General features: G+C 42.3%; 2 protein-coding genes across 2 annotated transcripts; one reads left to right on the forward strand and one right to left on the reverse strand.

Annotated features, from left to right (window-relative positions):
* The first annotated feature begins 2,556 nt into the window (after positions 1–2,556).
* Positions 2,557–6,423, forward strand: zgc:162144 (RD3 domain-containing protein). Its single transcript, XM_049028403.1, has 3 exons — positions 2,557–2,810; positions 3,182–3,477; positions 5,060–6,423. The coding sequence occupies exons 2-3, from the start codon at positions 3,182–3,184 to the stop codon at positions 5,424–5,426; spliced, it is 663 nt and encodes a 220-aa protein (XP_048884360.1). The 5' UTR covers positions 2,557–2,810; the 3' UTR covers positions 5,427–6,423.
* Positions 6,424–7,044: 621 nt separating this feature from the next.
* On the reverse strand, positions 7,045–14,277 carry stx5a (syntaxin 5A). Its single transcript, XM_049028395.1, has 11 exons — positions 14,155–14,277; positions 12,859–13,076; positions 12,705–12,775; positions 12,293–12,348; positions 12,107–12,177; positions 11,484–11,600; positions 11,226–11,282; positions 10,706–10,787; positions 10,244–10,344; positions 9,904–10,025; positions 7,045–9,633 (listed from the first exon to the last, which is right to left on the reverse strand). Exons 2-11 carry the CDS (start codon positions 12,919–12,921, stop codon positions 9,474–9,476), a joined length of 900 nt encoding a protein of 299 aa, XP_048884352.1. The 5' UTR covers positions 12,922–13,076; positions 14,155–14,277; the 3' UTR covers positions 7,045–9,473.
* Between the last annotated feature and the right edge of the window lie 1,652 nt (positions 14,278–15,929).

Below are 15,929 nucleotides of genomic sequence, written 5' to 3' on the forward strand. Positions count from 1 at the left end.
TTTCCAAACCGCTTTTTCCTACTGGGTTGCAGGGGATCCAGAGCCTATCCTGGAAGCAATGGGCACGAGGCAGGGAACAACCTAGGATGGGGGACCAGTCCATCGCTGGGCACACTCACACACCATTCACTCACACATGCACACCTACGGGCAATTTAGTAAGTCCAATTAGCCTCAGCATGTTTTTGGACTGTGGGGGGAAACCGGAGTACCTGGAGGAAACCCCACGATGACATGGGGAGAACATGCAAACTTCACACACATGTGACCCAGGCGGAGCCTTGAACCTGGGTCCCAGAGGTGTGAGGCAACAGTGCTAACCACTACACCACCATGCCACTCCCTTGTTAAAATGTAAAATGTGGAAATAAGTGTAACGTTCTCTGACATCTTTGAAAATACATTTATATAACATTGGCTAAAACTCTGGAAATGTTCCTTGTTAGATAGGGTTAACTGATTTATTTACTGGAGATGTCGCCCATAACCACTTATCCCATTCAGGGTCACAGGGGGGTCCAGAGTCTTTCTCAGAGGCTACAGCTGCAAGGCAGAGAACAACCCAGGAATGGATGGGGCACCAACCCATCAATGGGCATACTCGCACACCGGCCACTCGCACACCGGCCACTCGCACACCGGCCACTCGCACACCAGCCACTCGCAACACCGGCCACTCGCACCACCGGCCACTCGCACCCCGGCCACTCGCACCCCGGCCACTCGCACACCGGCCACTCGCACACCGGCCACTCGCACACCGGCCACTCGCACCCCGGCCACTCGCACCCCGGCCACTCGCACCCCGGCCACTCGCACCCCGGCCACTCGCACACCGGCCACTCGCACCCCGGCCACTCGCACCCCGGCCACTCGCACACCGGCCACTCGCACCCCGGCCACTCGCACCCCGGCCACTCGCACCCCGGCCACTCGCACCCCGGCCACTCGCACCCCGGCCACTCGCACACCGGCCACTCGCACCCCGGCCACTCGCACCCCGGCCACTCGCACCCCGGCCACTCGCACAAGCACACCTATGGGTTATTTGGTAACTCCAGTTAACCTCAGCATGTTTTCAGACTGGAGCCCCCGGCAGAAACCCCATGATGACAGTGAGTATAAAATGCAAACTCCACATGCAGAACCCTGGAGGAGACTCAAGCCCATATCCCACAGGTGTGAGGTAACAGTGCTAACCACTGTGCCACTCCCTGGAGACTATGAAGTACAGCAAATGTACCACGGCTTCAACCCAGGTCCCAGGAAACCATTCAATAAGATATGAATGGGAAGTCAGACGCATGGGGGCTCAGTAGGTAGTGCTGTTACATCACGCCTTTGGGTGTCAGGCCTTGAATCCCATTCCTGCTCTATTTGTCTAAAGGTTGAATTTGAGAAGTCATGCAGTTAAACGAGCTGGCAACTCGGTATCTCTGAATTGGCCTGTCTGTGGTGCCGATCTTATACTGCCATCCAGCACAGGGTACTTAGCACCTTTCAGTGCCCGAGGGAGGGTCCAGGCCCCCAGGATCCTGTACTGGGTAAGTGATGATACAATGTTCATTCTGATAATGTTTTTATTTGTGGAGTTAATAAAGCTTCATATATAAAAATGTTCACTACAGTTGATGTTTATATTGTTAATACTTACATAAACATACCTTTTGTTTAAAGTACACAAGGAAACCAAGGAAATAAAATTTTGCTTTCTTTCATATTCATGAACTTGTGAAATTCCTCATACAAAATCTTTATCACCAATAGAAGTCAGAGTTATTATTGCGACTGTTTCACAAGGCCTCAAAACAAAACTCAGTTGCTTGGAACACAACTAAATAAAGAACAGGTATACACAGGATCAACTGTTATGTAATCTATTATGTACATGATTTCATAACAAGAGATTAAGTAGACTTGGACTTGATCACTGTAACCATCCAACCAGATGATAATCTGATTAATTTTGTTTTTACGTTTATATTTTTAAAACAGTTGTGGCTTATAAATCAATAATAAAATAGTTTTTTTTTTTCTTTTTGCTTTTAACACACAGTTTGCCTTTACAAATGTATAATTATTATAAGTGTGAGACTGTAATTATACTGGATTAAATCAATGCAACTTTCTTATGTTCCCGGTATGAAACAGTTGACAGGTAACCAACGGGTCTTAGGTCTTCAGGCCCTGAGATTGTAAGCTGGAGTATAGGCGGCTCAGATCCTGCCAGCCAGCTCCCATGGAGGGTGTGACGGTGGCTTTAAAAGTACATGCTGGGCGTGAAGAAGCTGTCAAGGGGGGGGGTCCATATGGCAGGCAGGTAGGTGTGCCACCTGGTCCGTCAGCCAGCATGCATGGGCCTAGCATCGCATTGCGCATGAACGGCAGATACATGTGGGCTGCCCACTGGCACGATAAAAGTGCTGATCAGGTAAATAAGGTCTTGCCGTGCCTCAGTATTAATAGCGGATTACGTTTCTTACGTGCTCGGCACCGCTCCACCGAACGTGTGTGTTTACTGTGAGAGCCTGCCATTTAGAAACAGACTGTGTGGGATTCGTCTAACAATTATAGGATGGGTATGCGTTTGTACCGTAGCTAATGAAGAGATAATAAACCAGCTTTCATCCACTGACCATTCAGCTGCTTACGCACTACAGGCTCGTGGGTAACACTGTACTTGAGGCATTTATGTTTATTACTACAGATGTCATTTTTTATGCTTCTCTAGCAACGGGGAAAAAAGAGCAATAATTTGAGATTTGCATTTGAGCATTTATGCTGGATAAATATTATTAAATTCAACTAAGGTAAGATCTAGTAATTATTACTTTTCTTTCTTTCCCGGTTTACTTTTTTAAATCTATGTACATATATGCATATATAGTTTTAACATGAGCAGGTGCATGTGGTTTATATGCAGGACTATTGCAGTTCCCTAACAGAGCTGTACTAGTCAAAAAGCATCACATTGTCACACGTGAGGCATTTATCTGTGTTTAAAGTGTGCATTCTGTGCACTTTTTTCAAGTGTAGAAATGTCTCTATGGTTCCAGCTTTATATGTTTCATTTGCAGGAGTGTAGCATTATGCTTATTTTTAGTTAAAGCTGTATTAATCCTCATCTCTAAATAGCCCCTGAGCTACGCAGCATGAGAGAGCTTTCAATACCCCCCCCCAGATGTTTCCTTGGTCAGCAGTGCTCTCTGTGGCACCCAAAGTATCAGGCCAGCGCTCCACAGAAGAACTGGTCACCAACACACTCATGCTTGAGCTTGGGGCCCTGGTGAAGCGGGCGGAGCGGATCCGGCAGGAGCGGGCGATGCAGGTCCGCCGCCGCAGCTCTGCCGTGGACTACACCTGGCTAGCCGACTCCAGTCCCAAGCTAGCCTTTGAGATCTCCCCCAGGGAGGTGCTGGAGCTACAGAACCTGTGCACTAAAATCCCCCCATCCCAGTGCGGCCCCATCATTCTCAAGTAGGTGGAGTGCTTACAGTGTGATAATGACAGAATTATCACACCCGTGCCTTCCATTCTGTAATAGGAGGCAGATATTTGCTGCACCCACAAGCTGGACAAACTGATGTTACTAGTTTAGATTTGGGTTGCATGGAAAGTTAAGATGGGGAATTTTGGATATAGTCCAAGTTCCTGGGAATGACCAAGAATACAATAGAAATGTTCTACCAGTGTTTCTCAATATATGGGAATTAATGGAAAATTCCCAGCATTTTGCAACCCTAGTCTAGATCAGTTTGTCTCATCCTGTTCCTCGAGAACCCCAAGATGGTCCATATTTTTTGCTCCTTCCCAGCTCCCGGTACCAAAAATGTGGACTGTCTGGCAGTTCCTGAGGACTGGGATGAGACAAACTGATCTAGACTAGGGTTGGAAACTGCTGGGAATTTTCCATTAATTCCCATATATTGAGAAACACTGGTAGAATGTTTCTAAAGAAACAGGTCTAAAAAATGTCTCCTGGATAAACTGAATTGTGAAAATAAAATGTCACCCATCATATTTACAGCTCTTGAAGTTTTAAGTAGCATTTGGGGTTATAAAAAAAAGAAAGAACCAATACTCCCACGTTTATTACTTACCATTACTATATACTATTGTAGAATTACATTGAACAACTGCAAACTGTCCGTACCGGTCACTTTATGCATCAGTTGCACATAAATGGAAGAACTGCCTTTCACTTTACCTTATGAACGATTCTTAAACCACTGTTCTTCCCTATAAGCCGTTTATAGTCAAACTCGCAGCATCGCAGCCCTTTTCGAAAGTTGCACGATTTATGCATCTTATTTATTCCTTATTGGCTTGTTTTGTGGGTTTTATTGAATTACATATTTCTGGTGTTCAGCTTTTCTTATGCCCAAGAAGCTACGGTACCCTAAGATCAAACGTTCTCCCCAGACCTGCTGAGGGCAGAACCAAATGTTCATGACTTCCTCTTTGGGTGTTTTTCCACTGGCATACAGGAACCAGGCCATACCTGATCGATACTTCAAAGAGACACTAGTTTTACAGGAAGGTTCCACTTTGATTTTCCACTGCAGAAGGGTCGGCGCAGTAAAAGTATTGCCGGGTTTGGAGAGCAACAGTGAAGTAAAACTGAAGAGACGCCTGTTTACTGTTCATACCGTGTACATAATGGGTAACTAGTTGCTAATTTCCACTAGCACATCTGATAGAATGAGCATGCTATGTTCAATAATCGCTAGCATAATTAGCATTAGCGTGGATACGTTTGCATTATGAATCCATTCCATTCAGCCATTCTATAGTACTACATTAGTAAGTTAGTATTACTAATAAGCAGGGCCATGTCAGCATGGGTACGGATTAGGTATGGCTCGCATAATTTACAATGGAAAACCATCTCTTCCTGGTAAGACCTGGATACGCCTCTGTTCTTGGTGGCAGTGGAAAAGCACCATTTCTCTCCTGTGTGTCCCACCCTGACCCAACCCCTTCTTTCCCTGCTCAAAAAGCTGCTGATTGTTGCTGGATGGATTGAACGTTCTCAAACTTATTCTATCTTTATCTCCAGGTTCAGGAAGCTAGTGGCTGAGTTTGAGCCTGACGTTCATGAAGTGCCTAGCCTTTTCCGCTCGTTGCTGCGTGACTGCCTCGACGAGGAGGAAGAGCGGGACCTGAGTGGTGCCGAGATGCAGGCCAGGGCCAGCCGCTGGAGCACACAGCGCAGCAGGAGCCTCTCGTTCGTCTCCTTCCGCTCCAGGTTCCTCTTTAACCCCTTCAAGGGCGTGGCCTTAGGGGGCTCACGCAACAACCTGCAGGAGGGGGCAATGTGGATGGATGAGGAGGTGGAAGGGGATCCAAACCTGTCTGTTCCCGCGGGTAGGAGAGGGAGGAGCAGGAGCATGCCAGATATTACCCCGTTGGAGGACAGAAGCTAGTGCCGAAGGAGGAACTACAATACTGTGTAAAAGTCTTAGGCAGTCAAAAGAAATGTTGAAAGTTGATGAGTAGGATAGTAAGCACATATTTGCTTGGAACAAAAACATATTTTGACATTAGAATACATGCACATTAGGAGTAACACAATGAAAACTAACAGGAATTTCTTTTGTTTTCTAAAAAGTTACTGAGATCCAGCTGGATGGCTAGATTAACAGCTTCAGTTCCCAAACCTCTCCTCAGGGACACCCCAGCCATTCCAAGTATTTGTTCACCAATGTGACCACAAGCTTATTTGATTTATTAACTGAATAGGCTTTAAAAGTCAGTGAGGTATTGATAAGTCATGTGAGGTGTGCTAGTGGTCGAGTCAAAAACTACATGGATGTATTGGATGGTTGCTGCAAACACTGTGGTGACTATAAGAGAGATCTGAAAAGGTTAAGCTAACAAACCTTTACAGACATATTATCATAGTTTTATAGAAGCATGAAGGTCATTTAAACATAATTTTCTTTGACTGTCTAAGACTTTCACACAGTACTGTATGTGGGTTCAAAGTGTAGAAACAAAACATGTGAGTAGCAAGGGAAGGACGGACAGAAAGGCCAGCAGGGTGTAATACACATTCTTGTTTCTACGACATAGATATTCACATCAGAGATAGTGTAGAGAAAACTAGGGAAGACGTGCAAAGACAGCACCTTAGCACCAACCATGATACAGCACACTAACGAGGCAGATTCTTAAACGTGATTTAAAGACAAACCCATGGAGGATTACATTCGTTTAGTTACTAGTTTCTGAACAGTGTAAAAATCCCAGCAGTATTCAAGCCAGAAATAATTTATAGTGTCTGTCAAATTTAAATCAAAATATTTTTGTGAATATTAAAGTAATACGGACTGTAATGCATTCTCGTCTGACTGTTGCAGAAATACATTTAGGATGAGAAGTCGATTAAATAGGTACTGCAGCTCAATTGCCTCTGTGTGCCTTCACCCTTTACAAAACCTGAATGGAAACCAGCAGCTTTTCTTGGAGACAGTGACGCTACACAGTCAGATGCACAGCACTTCAGCTGTGACGCAGATGGCATCAGAGACTGCAAACAGCTTACGGTGAATTAAATGGGGAACAGGGCCTACCATCAAAAATCAGATGGATGGATCACCAACTCAGAAGCCATTCAATGCATCTGAGTGGAGAAGAACAATCCATGTCAATGCATATCAAGTGTCATGAGTTTTGCCCAGTCAATGAATCATAAATGGGCATAAAGTGTGGGAGGTATAATCATTCAGGCTTATAGTTTTTTTTTTCCATGAGAAAACTAATAATGGAGCACATAGGAAATAACTCACAGCATTTTGCAATCTCAAGATGATTCCAGGTTTCCTTTGAAACATGTACTACTAAATCCGTGTTCAGCTCTCTTTATGTTTTTACTTACAATTAGTATCTCCCCAGTAATCTTAAAATGGGTTGTAGGGAGGTATAAGGAACATTTAAGTGTCTTAAAAATAAAATGATTAAAATAGTCCCCAAGACACTAATGGCATTTTTAAAAGGCTAAAAAAGACAACATACACAATCAGTGCAGAACAGCACAGCAAACATATTCCAGCTCATTTTAATATTTACATGTTTTTAATAGTTATCTGTAGTTTGTACACTACAAGCATGAGCTAGAGTCAAACAGGAGAGGTGTGATAAAAAGACAGTCATTACTTACACAAAAAACCCTCCTGTAATATTATGCTGTTCTTTAATGCAGCATTTCCCAAGCCGGTCCTTGGAGACCCCCAGACGGTCCACCTTTTTACTTCATCCTAGCTCCCAGTAGAGAGCAAAATCGTGGACTGTCTGGGGTTTCCCGGGGATCGGGTTGGGAAACACTGGTTTAATTCACAGTTGTTCTTCACAGAGGGAGAGGTAGAAATTAAAAAATGACAGGAGGGTGACCTAGAAAGATCCAGAAAAGTGATTAGCAGTTATGCATCCAGACACATTGTTGCCCTTCAGTCTTGGGTTAAAGATGTCTCTTGAGTAACTTCTCCAAGGTCTGACACAGTCAAGAAATTTACACAACATATTTACCACTATATATCCAAATGAGTAACTCCTTCCCTCCCTTCATTTGGCCTCCACACTTTTCTCCATCATTCACACTTATTCTGCAACTAACCCTGTACCACCCACCAAATATATATACAAATTAGCTTACAGTCTTCAAAATGTGACATTCTGCATTATGTACATTTCAGCTAAGGGCATGGACTGTTCCAACAGAGGAAGGGGAGGGACTAATTATTAAAAATCATCCAGGATATCTCCCGCTTCCCAAACTGCTGTATCCATGACAATCTTTCCCTTTGCTTCAGAGTTCATAAGAGTACCAAGTGCCACAGACACACAGTAACGGTTAACGAAAGCTTACAGTGTTGCACGTATACAAACTGAGGAAAAGATCAGATACACAAGAGTCATCCTGTATAGGAATACATAAGGCTTAAAAATGGACATACATCAGCTTCACATTTGAAGTATTTTAAAAGTATGTTAATTTTAGGCAACTGTCTGGGGTGGTGATGCATTAGGCCCCTCGTCTGCCCCTCATCTAAATCCTGACAATGTCACAGAAGTGGCTTTTGTAAAGCTCTGGTTTTTCAGTTAACTGCTTAAAATGGCAGGTTGATGGTGGCTTCGGAACCCACTGCCACACTCTGAAGCCATTATGATTAGCTGAGGAAGTTGCTAAGTAACAAAGAACCACTATGTACCACTCTTCAGTCACATGTAAAGATACAGGTGAGAGTCAGGATGCAGGCTAAGATGTGTGCAAAGAGAGCCATCACTGCAGATATAATGCCAGTTCGCTCTCTCTACTCATCTTCTGTCTTTTCCTCAGTCTTTCTACAAAGCAGGAATGTTCCTCTATTGAAAAATGTCTAATTTAAGTTACAATAGTAACTTTAAATAATTCAAATGCTGGGAGCAAGTTCAGTAACAGGCCTTCATAAATAAAACGACAAAGGTCATGTCAACTACCTGACAGCACTAAACAAAATAATTATTACATTGTTTTTAACTCAAGACAAACCAATGAGCAAAAATGGATTTACAAGCTTTGAAAATGTTCATAAAAATGAACAAGGGAGACGATGGCAGATCATCACACTCCTGGATTTGGGTAAATCACTCCACATGCATTTCTCCATTTTGGAAAAACTACGAGCTTCTGTCTTGAGTTGTATGGGATACACCACCAAACTTTATACGTCAAAGATGACCCCAAGATATATATAAAGAAATTGTAGATATTTTCACCACTGCCACATTTGGAAAATGAATAAATACAAAAAAGTGCCAATATATTGGAGTGTTACACAAATAATATTTCAGAATCCTGTGTTCCTTATGAAAACCTTAAATATGGGACCTTTGGAAGAATTGCTTATGTCGCTGTAAATGTTATGTGTAAATCCTAATATCTATTAGGGGAAGATCACTTTTCAAAAGGGCAAGAAAAAAGTATAAATATACGTCTGAGTGCTACGCACACAGAATTTCATAACCCAATGTCCCTTATGAAAAACTTCCTATTTTAGAGGAAGAATTACTTATGTCATTGTGAAGGTTATGTATAAACCTTACAATTTATTATGGGGGGGTCACTTTCTAAAGGTCGCCAATGGTATATGAAAACTCTAAAAAGTCACGTAACGATAAATAAAAATAAAATCAAAAACAGCTTGGCCAGTTTCCCCAAAAACAGCAGCTTTCAAAGTGTTCACCCTCAGAGAGAAGGTAGAGATCATTAGCCACAAAAGAGAAGTTCGTCAACGTACAGAAAGTTCCCTTGTGTCCAAAACCCTTCATAAGCTAAAGAGGCTTCATCATTCTCACTCCCTGTTACTTTCACACACCCTCATAAGAGCTGCCCACACTCTCATCTTCCCCCTTTCGCTCCTCTCTCCCTCTGGTATGTGTGACCCCCCAACCATCCCCCCACCCAACACTTCTCTCCACCACCCGATCCTTCTTCAGGCGAGGAAGACGACAAAAACAATAAAGAACACCATCAGGATGAAGAAAATCTTGATCAGCAGCCAGCGGTTGGAGGAGACGGACTGGAAGTACTTGAGGATCTCTGCGTGGGCAGCCTCCACGTTGAGCTGACTGTCTTCTACATTAGCATCAATTCTGAGAAAGCAGGAAGATGGAGAGCATGACAGCTGGAGCAAAAGGCCACAAATGGCCAAAGACAAACACTCCAATGGCTCGAAATGTGTCAAACATAGCTTGCAAATAGCCAAAGTCAAGCATTGCCTTTCAAGGCCTCGTACCCATATTCCTCATCTCCTCTCCTCCCTTCCCGGACTCTAAACCCCAATCCTCTCTCACACCCTCTGTCTTCTAACCCGTCCCCTTCAGAGTGGCCTCCTTTTCCAATACATCCCACCACTGACCCACCTCTGCACCATCTCCTCCTGCTCCTTGACCATGTGTGCCAGCTGCTGGAAGATGGAGCCCAGTTCTACAATGGTGGACTCGATGTTCTGCATGGTGTCAGCTCGGCTCTGGATATACGAGTCCTAAAGAGGGGCAGTGCACAGTCGCAAAGAAGCCAAGAATGACTAGTAATTTACGACCCCCCCCCCTCCCCAAATTTTACAGCATGTTCTCAAAAAAGGGAAACTACACAACAGGTCAATAAAGGTTATGACAGAACCGGTCAGTGTCTGAAATGCATCCCACAGTTTAACATACTTTCTTTGAAGCACAAGACCATCATGATACCAGATTGATGTACCTGTTCATCTATGAGCTGAAGCTGCTGACTGGCACGGGGGTCCATGTCTATGGAGACCTCATTCGATCTTCTCGATTCATCCTGCATCAACACTGAACTCTCTGAAGAAGATGGAGAAAGGAGAAGACACCTCATAGGACATGCTACAATAAGCAAACAAGCAACTGAAGAAGCTCAGGATGGACTGAAATACGGCCAGATGAGGAGCAGAAATATGCATAAACTTCAGTCTGATTCAACTGCCGTTTGATTTTTTCCCCAGTTTCCACAAATATGGTGAAGGTGATCAACCGAAGCTTAAACCAATTCTACTAGTAAAAAGAAAAATATATCTAGCTTAAAGAACCTTATTCAGATGTATTCACATGTGCACAATTTTAAAAGGCGTTCATCAGTATACTGATGAACCTGGAAGCCAACACTATGACTGAGAGGGAGCAGAGACGTGCAAGGTGGTCTTACTGAAGTTGGCGGCATGTAAAGCGGAAGCAGAGATGGGAGCCTGAGAGAACTGGTCCCGCCGGCTGCGCTGCTGCTTCAGGTTCTGAGGGGAGGGGGACAGAGAGGGGAAATCCATCATGAGGGGGACAGAGAGATGACTATGGATAACTATGATACTTCTACAGCGGTTAAAATAACAAATACCAGTCCAAATACAGCTGTATATCTGGGTACAACTTGAAAGGTTGGGAACCCCTAACCTAGACAATTGCAAACTTGCACGTTTGCTATAAATCTTACTCAATTATGTTTTGGAGACGGACTGATACAAGCAAATCCATCTGGCTTGGTAGTGGAAGAATGTCAAAGAACTTTTTAAATTTAATAGCAATGACACAACAAAGAACCAAAATTATGACCAATTCAAATCACTGGTGGGAAACTCATCATTGTGTCTTTCTGTCAGGAATACAGACTATAATATAGTGTATAGTTAAGATCTGCACCTTTTTGAGAACAAATTGCTCCCATGAAGTCTTACCTCTGTTCTGACTTCCAGTACTGATTTAAAGTCGTTCGACATAGACGCAAGCTTTGACTGCAAGGTTAGAACAGAGAAGAGCCTAGTGAAAGTTTGCCAGCATGAACAAGACCATACACGTACCCCATAATGGTATATAAAATCTAACAAATAAAAACGACAAGATACAGATAAACTCATGAGTAGTATGAAAGACAGACAGTAACACAGTTATCGGCAGGTTCTGGTCACGTGCTCATTGCCAGTGTTGACCCTGACCTGCAATGACACGACGATGCTGTTGGAATGCGTCTGCACGTGTTTGCCTTCCTGGCCGGTCCGAGACAGCCCCAACTGCTGCAGCTGTGCTATCTGCTTATTCAAGCTGTTGATATCCTGGGATGAAGACATTTACATTTCCCCATTCAGAAGACACTACTACCCAAAGCAGCTTACAGACTGAACAAGTGCAAAACAAAAAGACAGATCATAAACACATACAGAACAATCCATGGGTTAGCCTGCACAAAAGCATATCATTACCATGGTGACACCGTGGCAGATAATGTAGCAAGATCAAGTGAAATATATATTGCAAATAGACACACAACCAGTTAATCAGTCAGACTTGCCTTCAGAAAATCAGGAGTAAGTGAAAGAGTTAAACGGAATTATTTCTGACTGGGGGGGGGGGGGGGGGGGGGGGTCGGGAAAGACATTAGCCCCCCCCAATGAGGAGAGGCCAAAATAAAGACTTTGGCCCTTGTGTGCTCTTTCTTCTGCATTTTTCCTCCCATTTCCCTGTACTTCGTGCTGACGGCGCTGCCCACGTACATGTGGAGGGTCATACACGCAGAAGTCACAGCTGCCATATTATAATCAAACACAAAGTATTGCCTCACCTGTTTAATGATATATGTCAACTCCTCAATCTCCACAGCTTTGTCATCAAACAAAGATTTCCTTTTGGCAACTAATTATAAAAGAAAGACATCATTGTATTTCAGGATTCACTCCATCTATGCATTTAAAAAAAAAAAGCCACAACACAAAATGTAATCATGAGGGAAAGAAACACGGTTCCTTACGTATAGTAAGCTTTTCCAGTTTGGCAAAAGTGTTACTCAAGTCTTTTCCAATTCTCCTACAAGAAAAGAGAGAGATAAAAAAGGAAATTTATAGAAGGACTGTTTATATTACAGTTATACGACAATAATTGTAAATACAGATTCAGTGTCACAACTACCAAACATATAGAGCTAATACTAAGAGGTTTATGGCTTGCTAATTATACTGCAATTAGGCATGAAAAGATATTCCTCTCCCCACACAAAGTTTGCTGGCAAATATGTACATGGGTGACGTGCTCACTAATTAATGTCATTTAACCGGGCCTCCCTCAACCTGTGTCATGGTACTTCATCAAATTAATATCAAATAACAGGTTCTTCAGAGAATTCGACAGAGAAAAACTGGAAATTCAGGAAAACAGGAACTGACTTAGCCATCAGTGTGAAGTCACTGCGTTGCTTGATGACACTGAGAGCTGGCTTATTCGTCTGGATCCCATTCTATCCAGAGAGATTTGAGTTAAACACAGAACCTGGCACACTCACCACCAAATAGAGAAGGCAGGAACTAGCCAGCTTCTCACCTGTCGGCCCTGCAGGGACTTGCATGCAGAGAGGAACTCTTGAGTCCTATCCCGGCAAGACATGGTGCTGGTGTTAGGCAGTGGGGCGGCGGCCGGGGTGGGTGTGTCTTGCAGATGGATCAGTTGCAAATTAGTCGGAGGCCCCAAGATACACCCCCTGCTCACTAGTATAAGGACCGTAGGGGCGATGTGTGATCATGAAGGTTCCACCATATCACCTGTGGTTAACAGGAGAGCATAAGAGGTCCCACACAGTCCAGAGAACCCAAACTCAGAGCAATGCCTTGTCTGCAGCCCCCCAGCAGCATCAGCCACAACAAATAGCCTTACATATACATGCTGAGCATAAATGAATAAGCTAATACAATAATAATGGACATAACTAAAGTTGATATTCCTTCCATGAGGATTTGTTTATGTAATTTTTAAGTAAATAAACTGGGGAGCACCAGCTAATTAATTGACCTATTCTACAAAAAAAAAAAAAAAAAAACAAAACCAAAAGTGGGGATGTTACTGACAGAGTTCATATTAAATCACTAGGCAAAACGTTTCGCTATTCGTTTAACAGAAACCTTCTAAAACTCAAAATGAAAACTTCATTATACCAGATTCGGTATTAAACATTTTTTGGTAATCGCTAAATTTCATGTTAAGTTCAATATTAAGTTTAGTATTTTAAAAACTGTATACGACTTTTCACCGCCATATACAATTTCCTAGGTGCCTATATACTGTGGTTAAACTCTTACACTCACAACCTACCACTTTCGCTTTACCGAGCCCGCCTCCAGCTTCACACATTTCTCATACACGTCCCTGTTACTGACTATCCCCGCATACCCAGATCTCATCTCCTATTCTATTGGCCAACAATCCTATTACTCATAACTTCTTAAGAATGTGATTTGCTGAATTTCAAGTCAATCATAATAATTTTCAGCCACACTAAATGATTGGCTGTTGCAGAAATCGATAAAAACGTTCTACGCGTCGGCGAAACTTGAAACTATGTAAAGAAAAATACTTTACAAGCATAGAAATAATCAAACTTCAACATATCACCGTGACAACAATGGATTAGCGCGTTACTTTTAAGAATGTATCAAATGTACTGTTAATCGGAAAGACAAAAGTGCGTTCGCTGGTAAAATATGACATTACGGTTCCGACCTAGCCGGCTAACTGTAAAAAACTCTCACAGTTCCTTTATTTCTTACGAATACACCACTGTGAAGCGCAAGTTTACCGACAAACGTATTTAAATAAGTGCGATTTAAAAGGCCAAGTTCTTACCGGTAAATCCTTGCTTCGCTCTATATAACCAGAATCTCCCGTATCGGTGTTTGGGGATTCGCTCCGGTTCACTCCCCGGATGTTGACGTCACCGCCACGTCTACTAGTGCGCGTGTCCGCATCTGTTCTTTTTAGCACATGCACTGTGTCACATGATAATACGAAAACGGGTGTTGTAGACGTGAAACTACCACCTAACAACAAATAATGACAAGAAACTGCGACATTTTCGTTATATGTAACACAAAAATACACAACGAAAATAAGAGATTATATGCAAGCAAAGTTAAATATTTAATTAAATGCAATTCCGTTATTCAAGTATAAAGTTATTCTTGCCAGTAGGTGTCCCCATCGCCTACCTTTAGAAATAAGAAGACTTGAGTTTCACCGCTAAAAAGCGCAATAATAAACCTCTGTCTTCTTTAATATTTACATAACTAAAGCATATAGCAGCACACTTATATCATGAATACTATTTTACTCTTTTGATACAAAATGCAAATTCTACAAAAGAATTTTTTATCCGTAAAAATCGTTCAATCCAGTAAAACTGGAAAATATTTTGTATGTGCATATGGATGTGGAAATATTACTGATGCTTTTATTCAGTATATATATATATATATATATATATATATATATATATATATATATATATATATATATATATATATATATATATAAACAAAGCATATATAATAAAAACTGTAATAAAGCATGAAAGGAGATGAAAGACAAAGAGACCAAGTTTGAAGCGAATGGGGGGTATGACAGTCAACAACCCAAAAAGAGATAACACGCTGTATGATCTCCTGATTCATACCTACGTGGTGCCCACATTCTCCAACCCAACAAGTACAGACAGGCTAAGGGCCGTCTTCCATCGCCCCCCCTCACCCATATCAAGACACTACAACAGCTCTGCTCACAAGTCTCCTCATAATGTTCAGTTGTCTATTCCCAAGTACAGTCTAAACTCAATAACCAACAACATGACTTTCAGCAGAAAATAGGATGCACATTTTGACTGCAGTGCATTTTCCAAAACAAAACTGGTTGCAGTGTAACAAAGCACATGTTGCTACTGGCTAGTAATACCTGGGTGTTATCATAATAAACTCTCTCTCTCTCTCTCTCTCTCTCTCTCTCTCTCAGGAAAGATGCTATCATGTACACACAGTTGTGCTATCCAGATGTCATAAAATACACACACAGCTGCTTCAATAAAAGACTGGGGGAAAACATGGCTGGCTGGATTTTTTTTATCATAAGAAAAACATGACACTTCACAGACAGTAGAAACAAACATGGGAACAGTGTTTATAGATGGAAATGAAAAAAATAGGCAAGAGATGTAACGAGGGAGATAGATATTAACAGAGGAAGATGTATGCGAGAGGTAGGGAATGATTTAGAGATGAATGAAAGGAGATAAATTGTTGTGCTATTATATAACCTGTATATACAGCATGTAATTTTCATAATTTCAAATAAATCCTGCATTTATTTTATTTTATAGACAGATTCTTTTTACTGTCTACATTGGTCTCTGACTCTGACATTAAATAGATAAGTTTAGTCCTGGCAAAATTCACCGTATGTACATCCCAGAGGCAGGATGCCAAATATGAACTCATTTAAATCAGCTGCCTAACAGGGAGAAGTGTGCAGATGCTGATAATCGCCTTGTTAGTTTTCTCTGACACTGAGTCAGCATGGAGGGGAAAGACAATATTGTTTCTCATATTATTGCGTCATTTACACTGATCTCC

Source organism: Brienomyrus brachyistius, chromosome 10 (assembly GCF_023856365.1).
Source record: "Brienomyrus brachyistius isolate T26 chromosome 10, BBRACH_0.4, whole genome shotgun sequence".
NCBI classification, from domain to species: Eukaryota; Metazoa; Chordata; class Actinopteri; order Osteoglossiformes; family Mormyridae; genus Brienomyrus; species Brienomyrus brachyistius.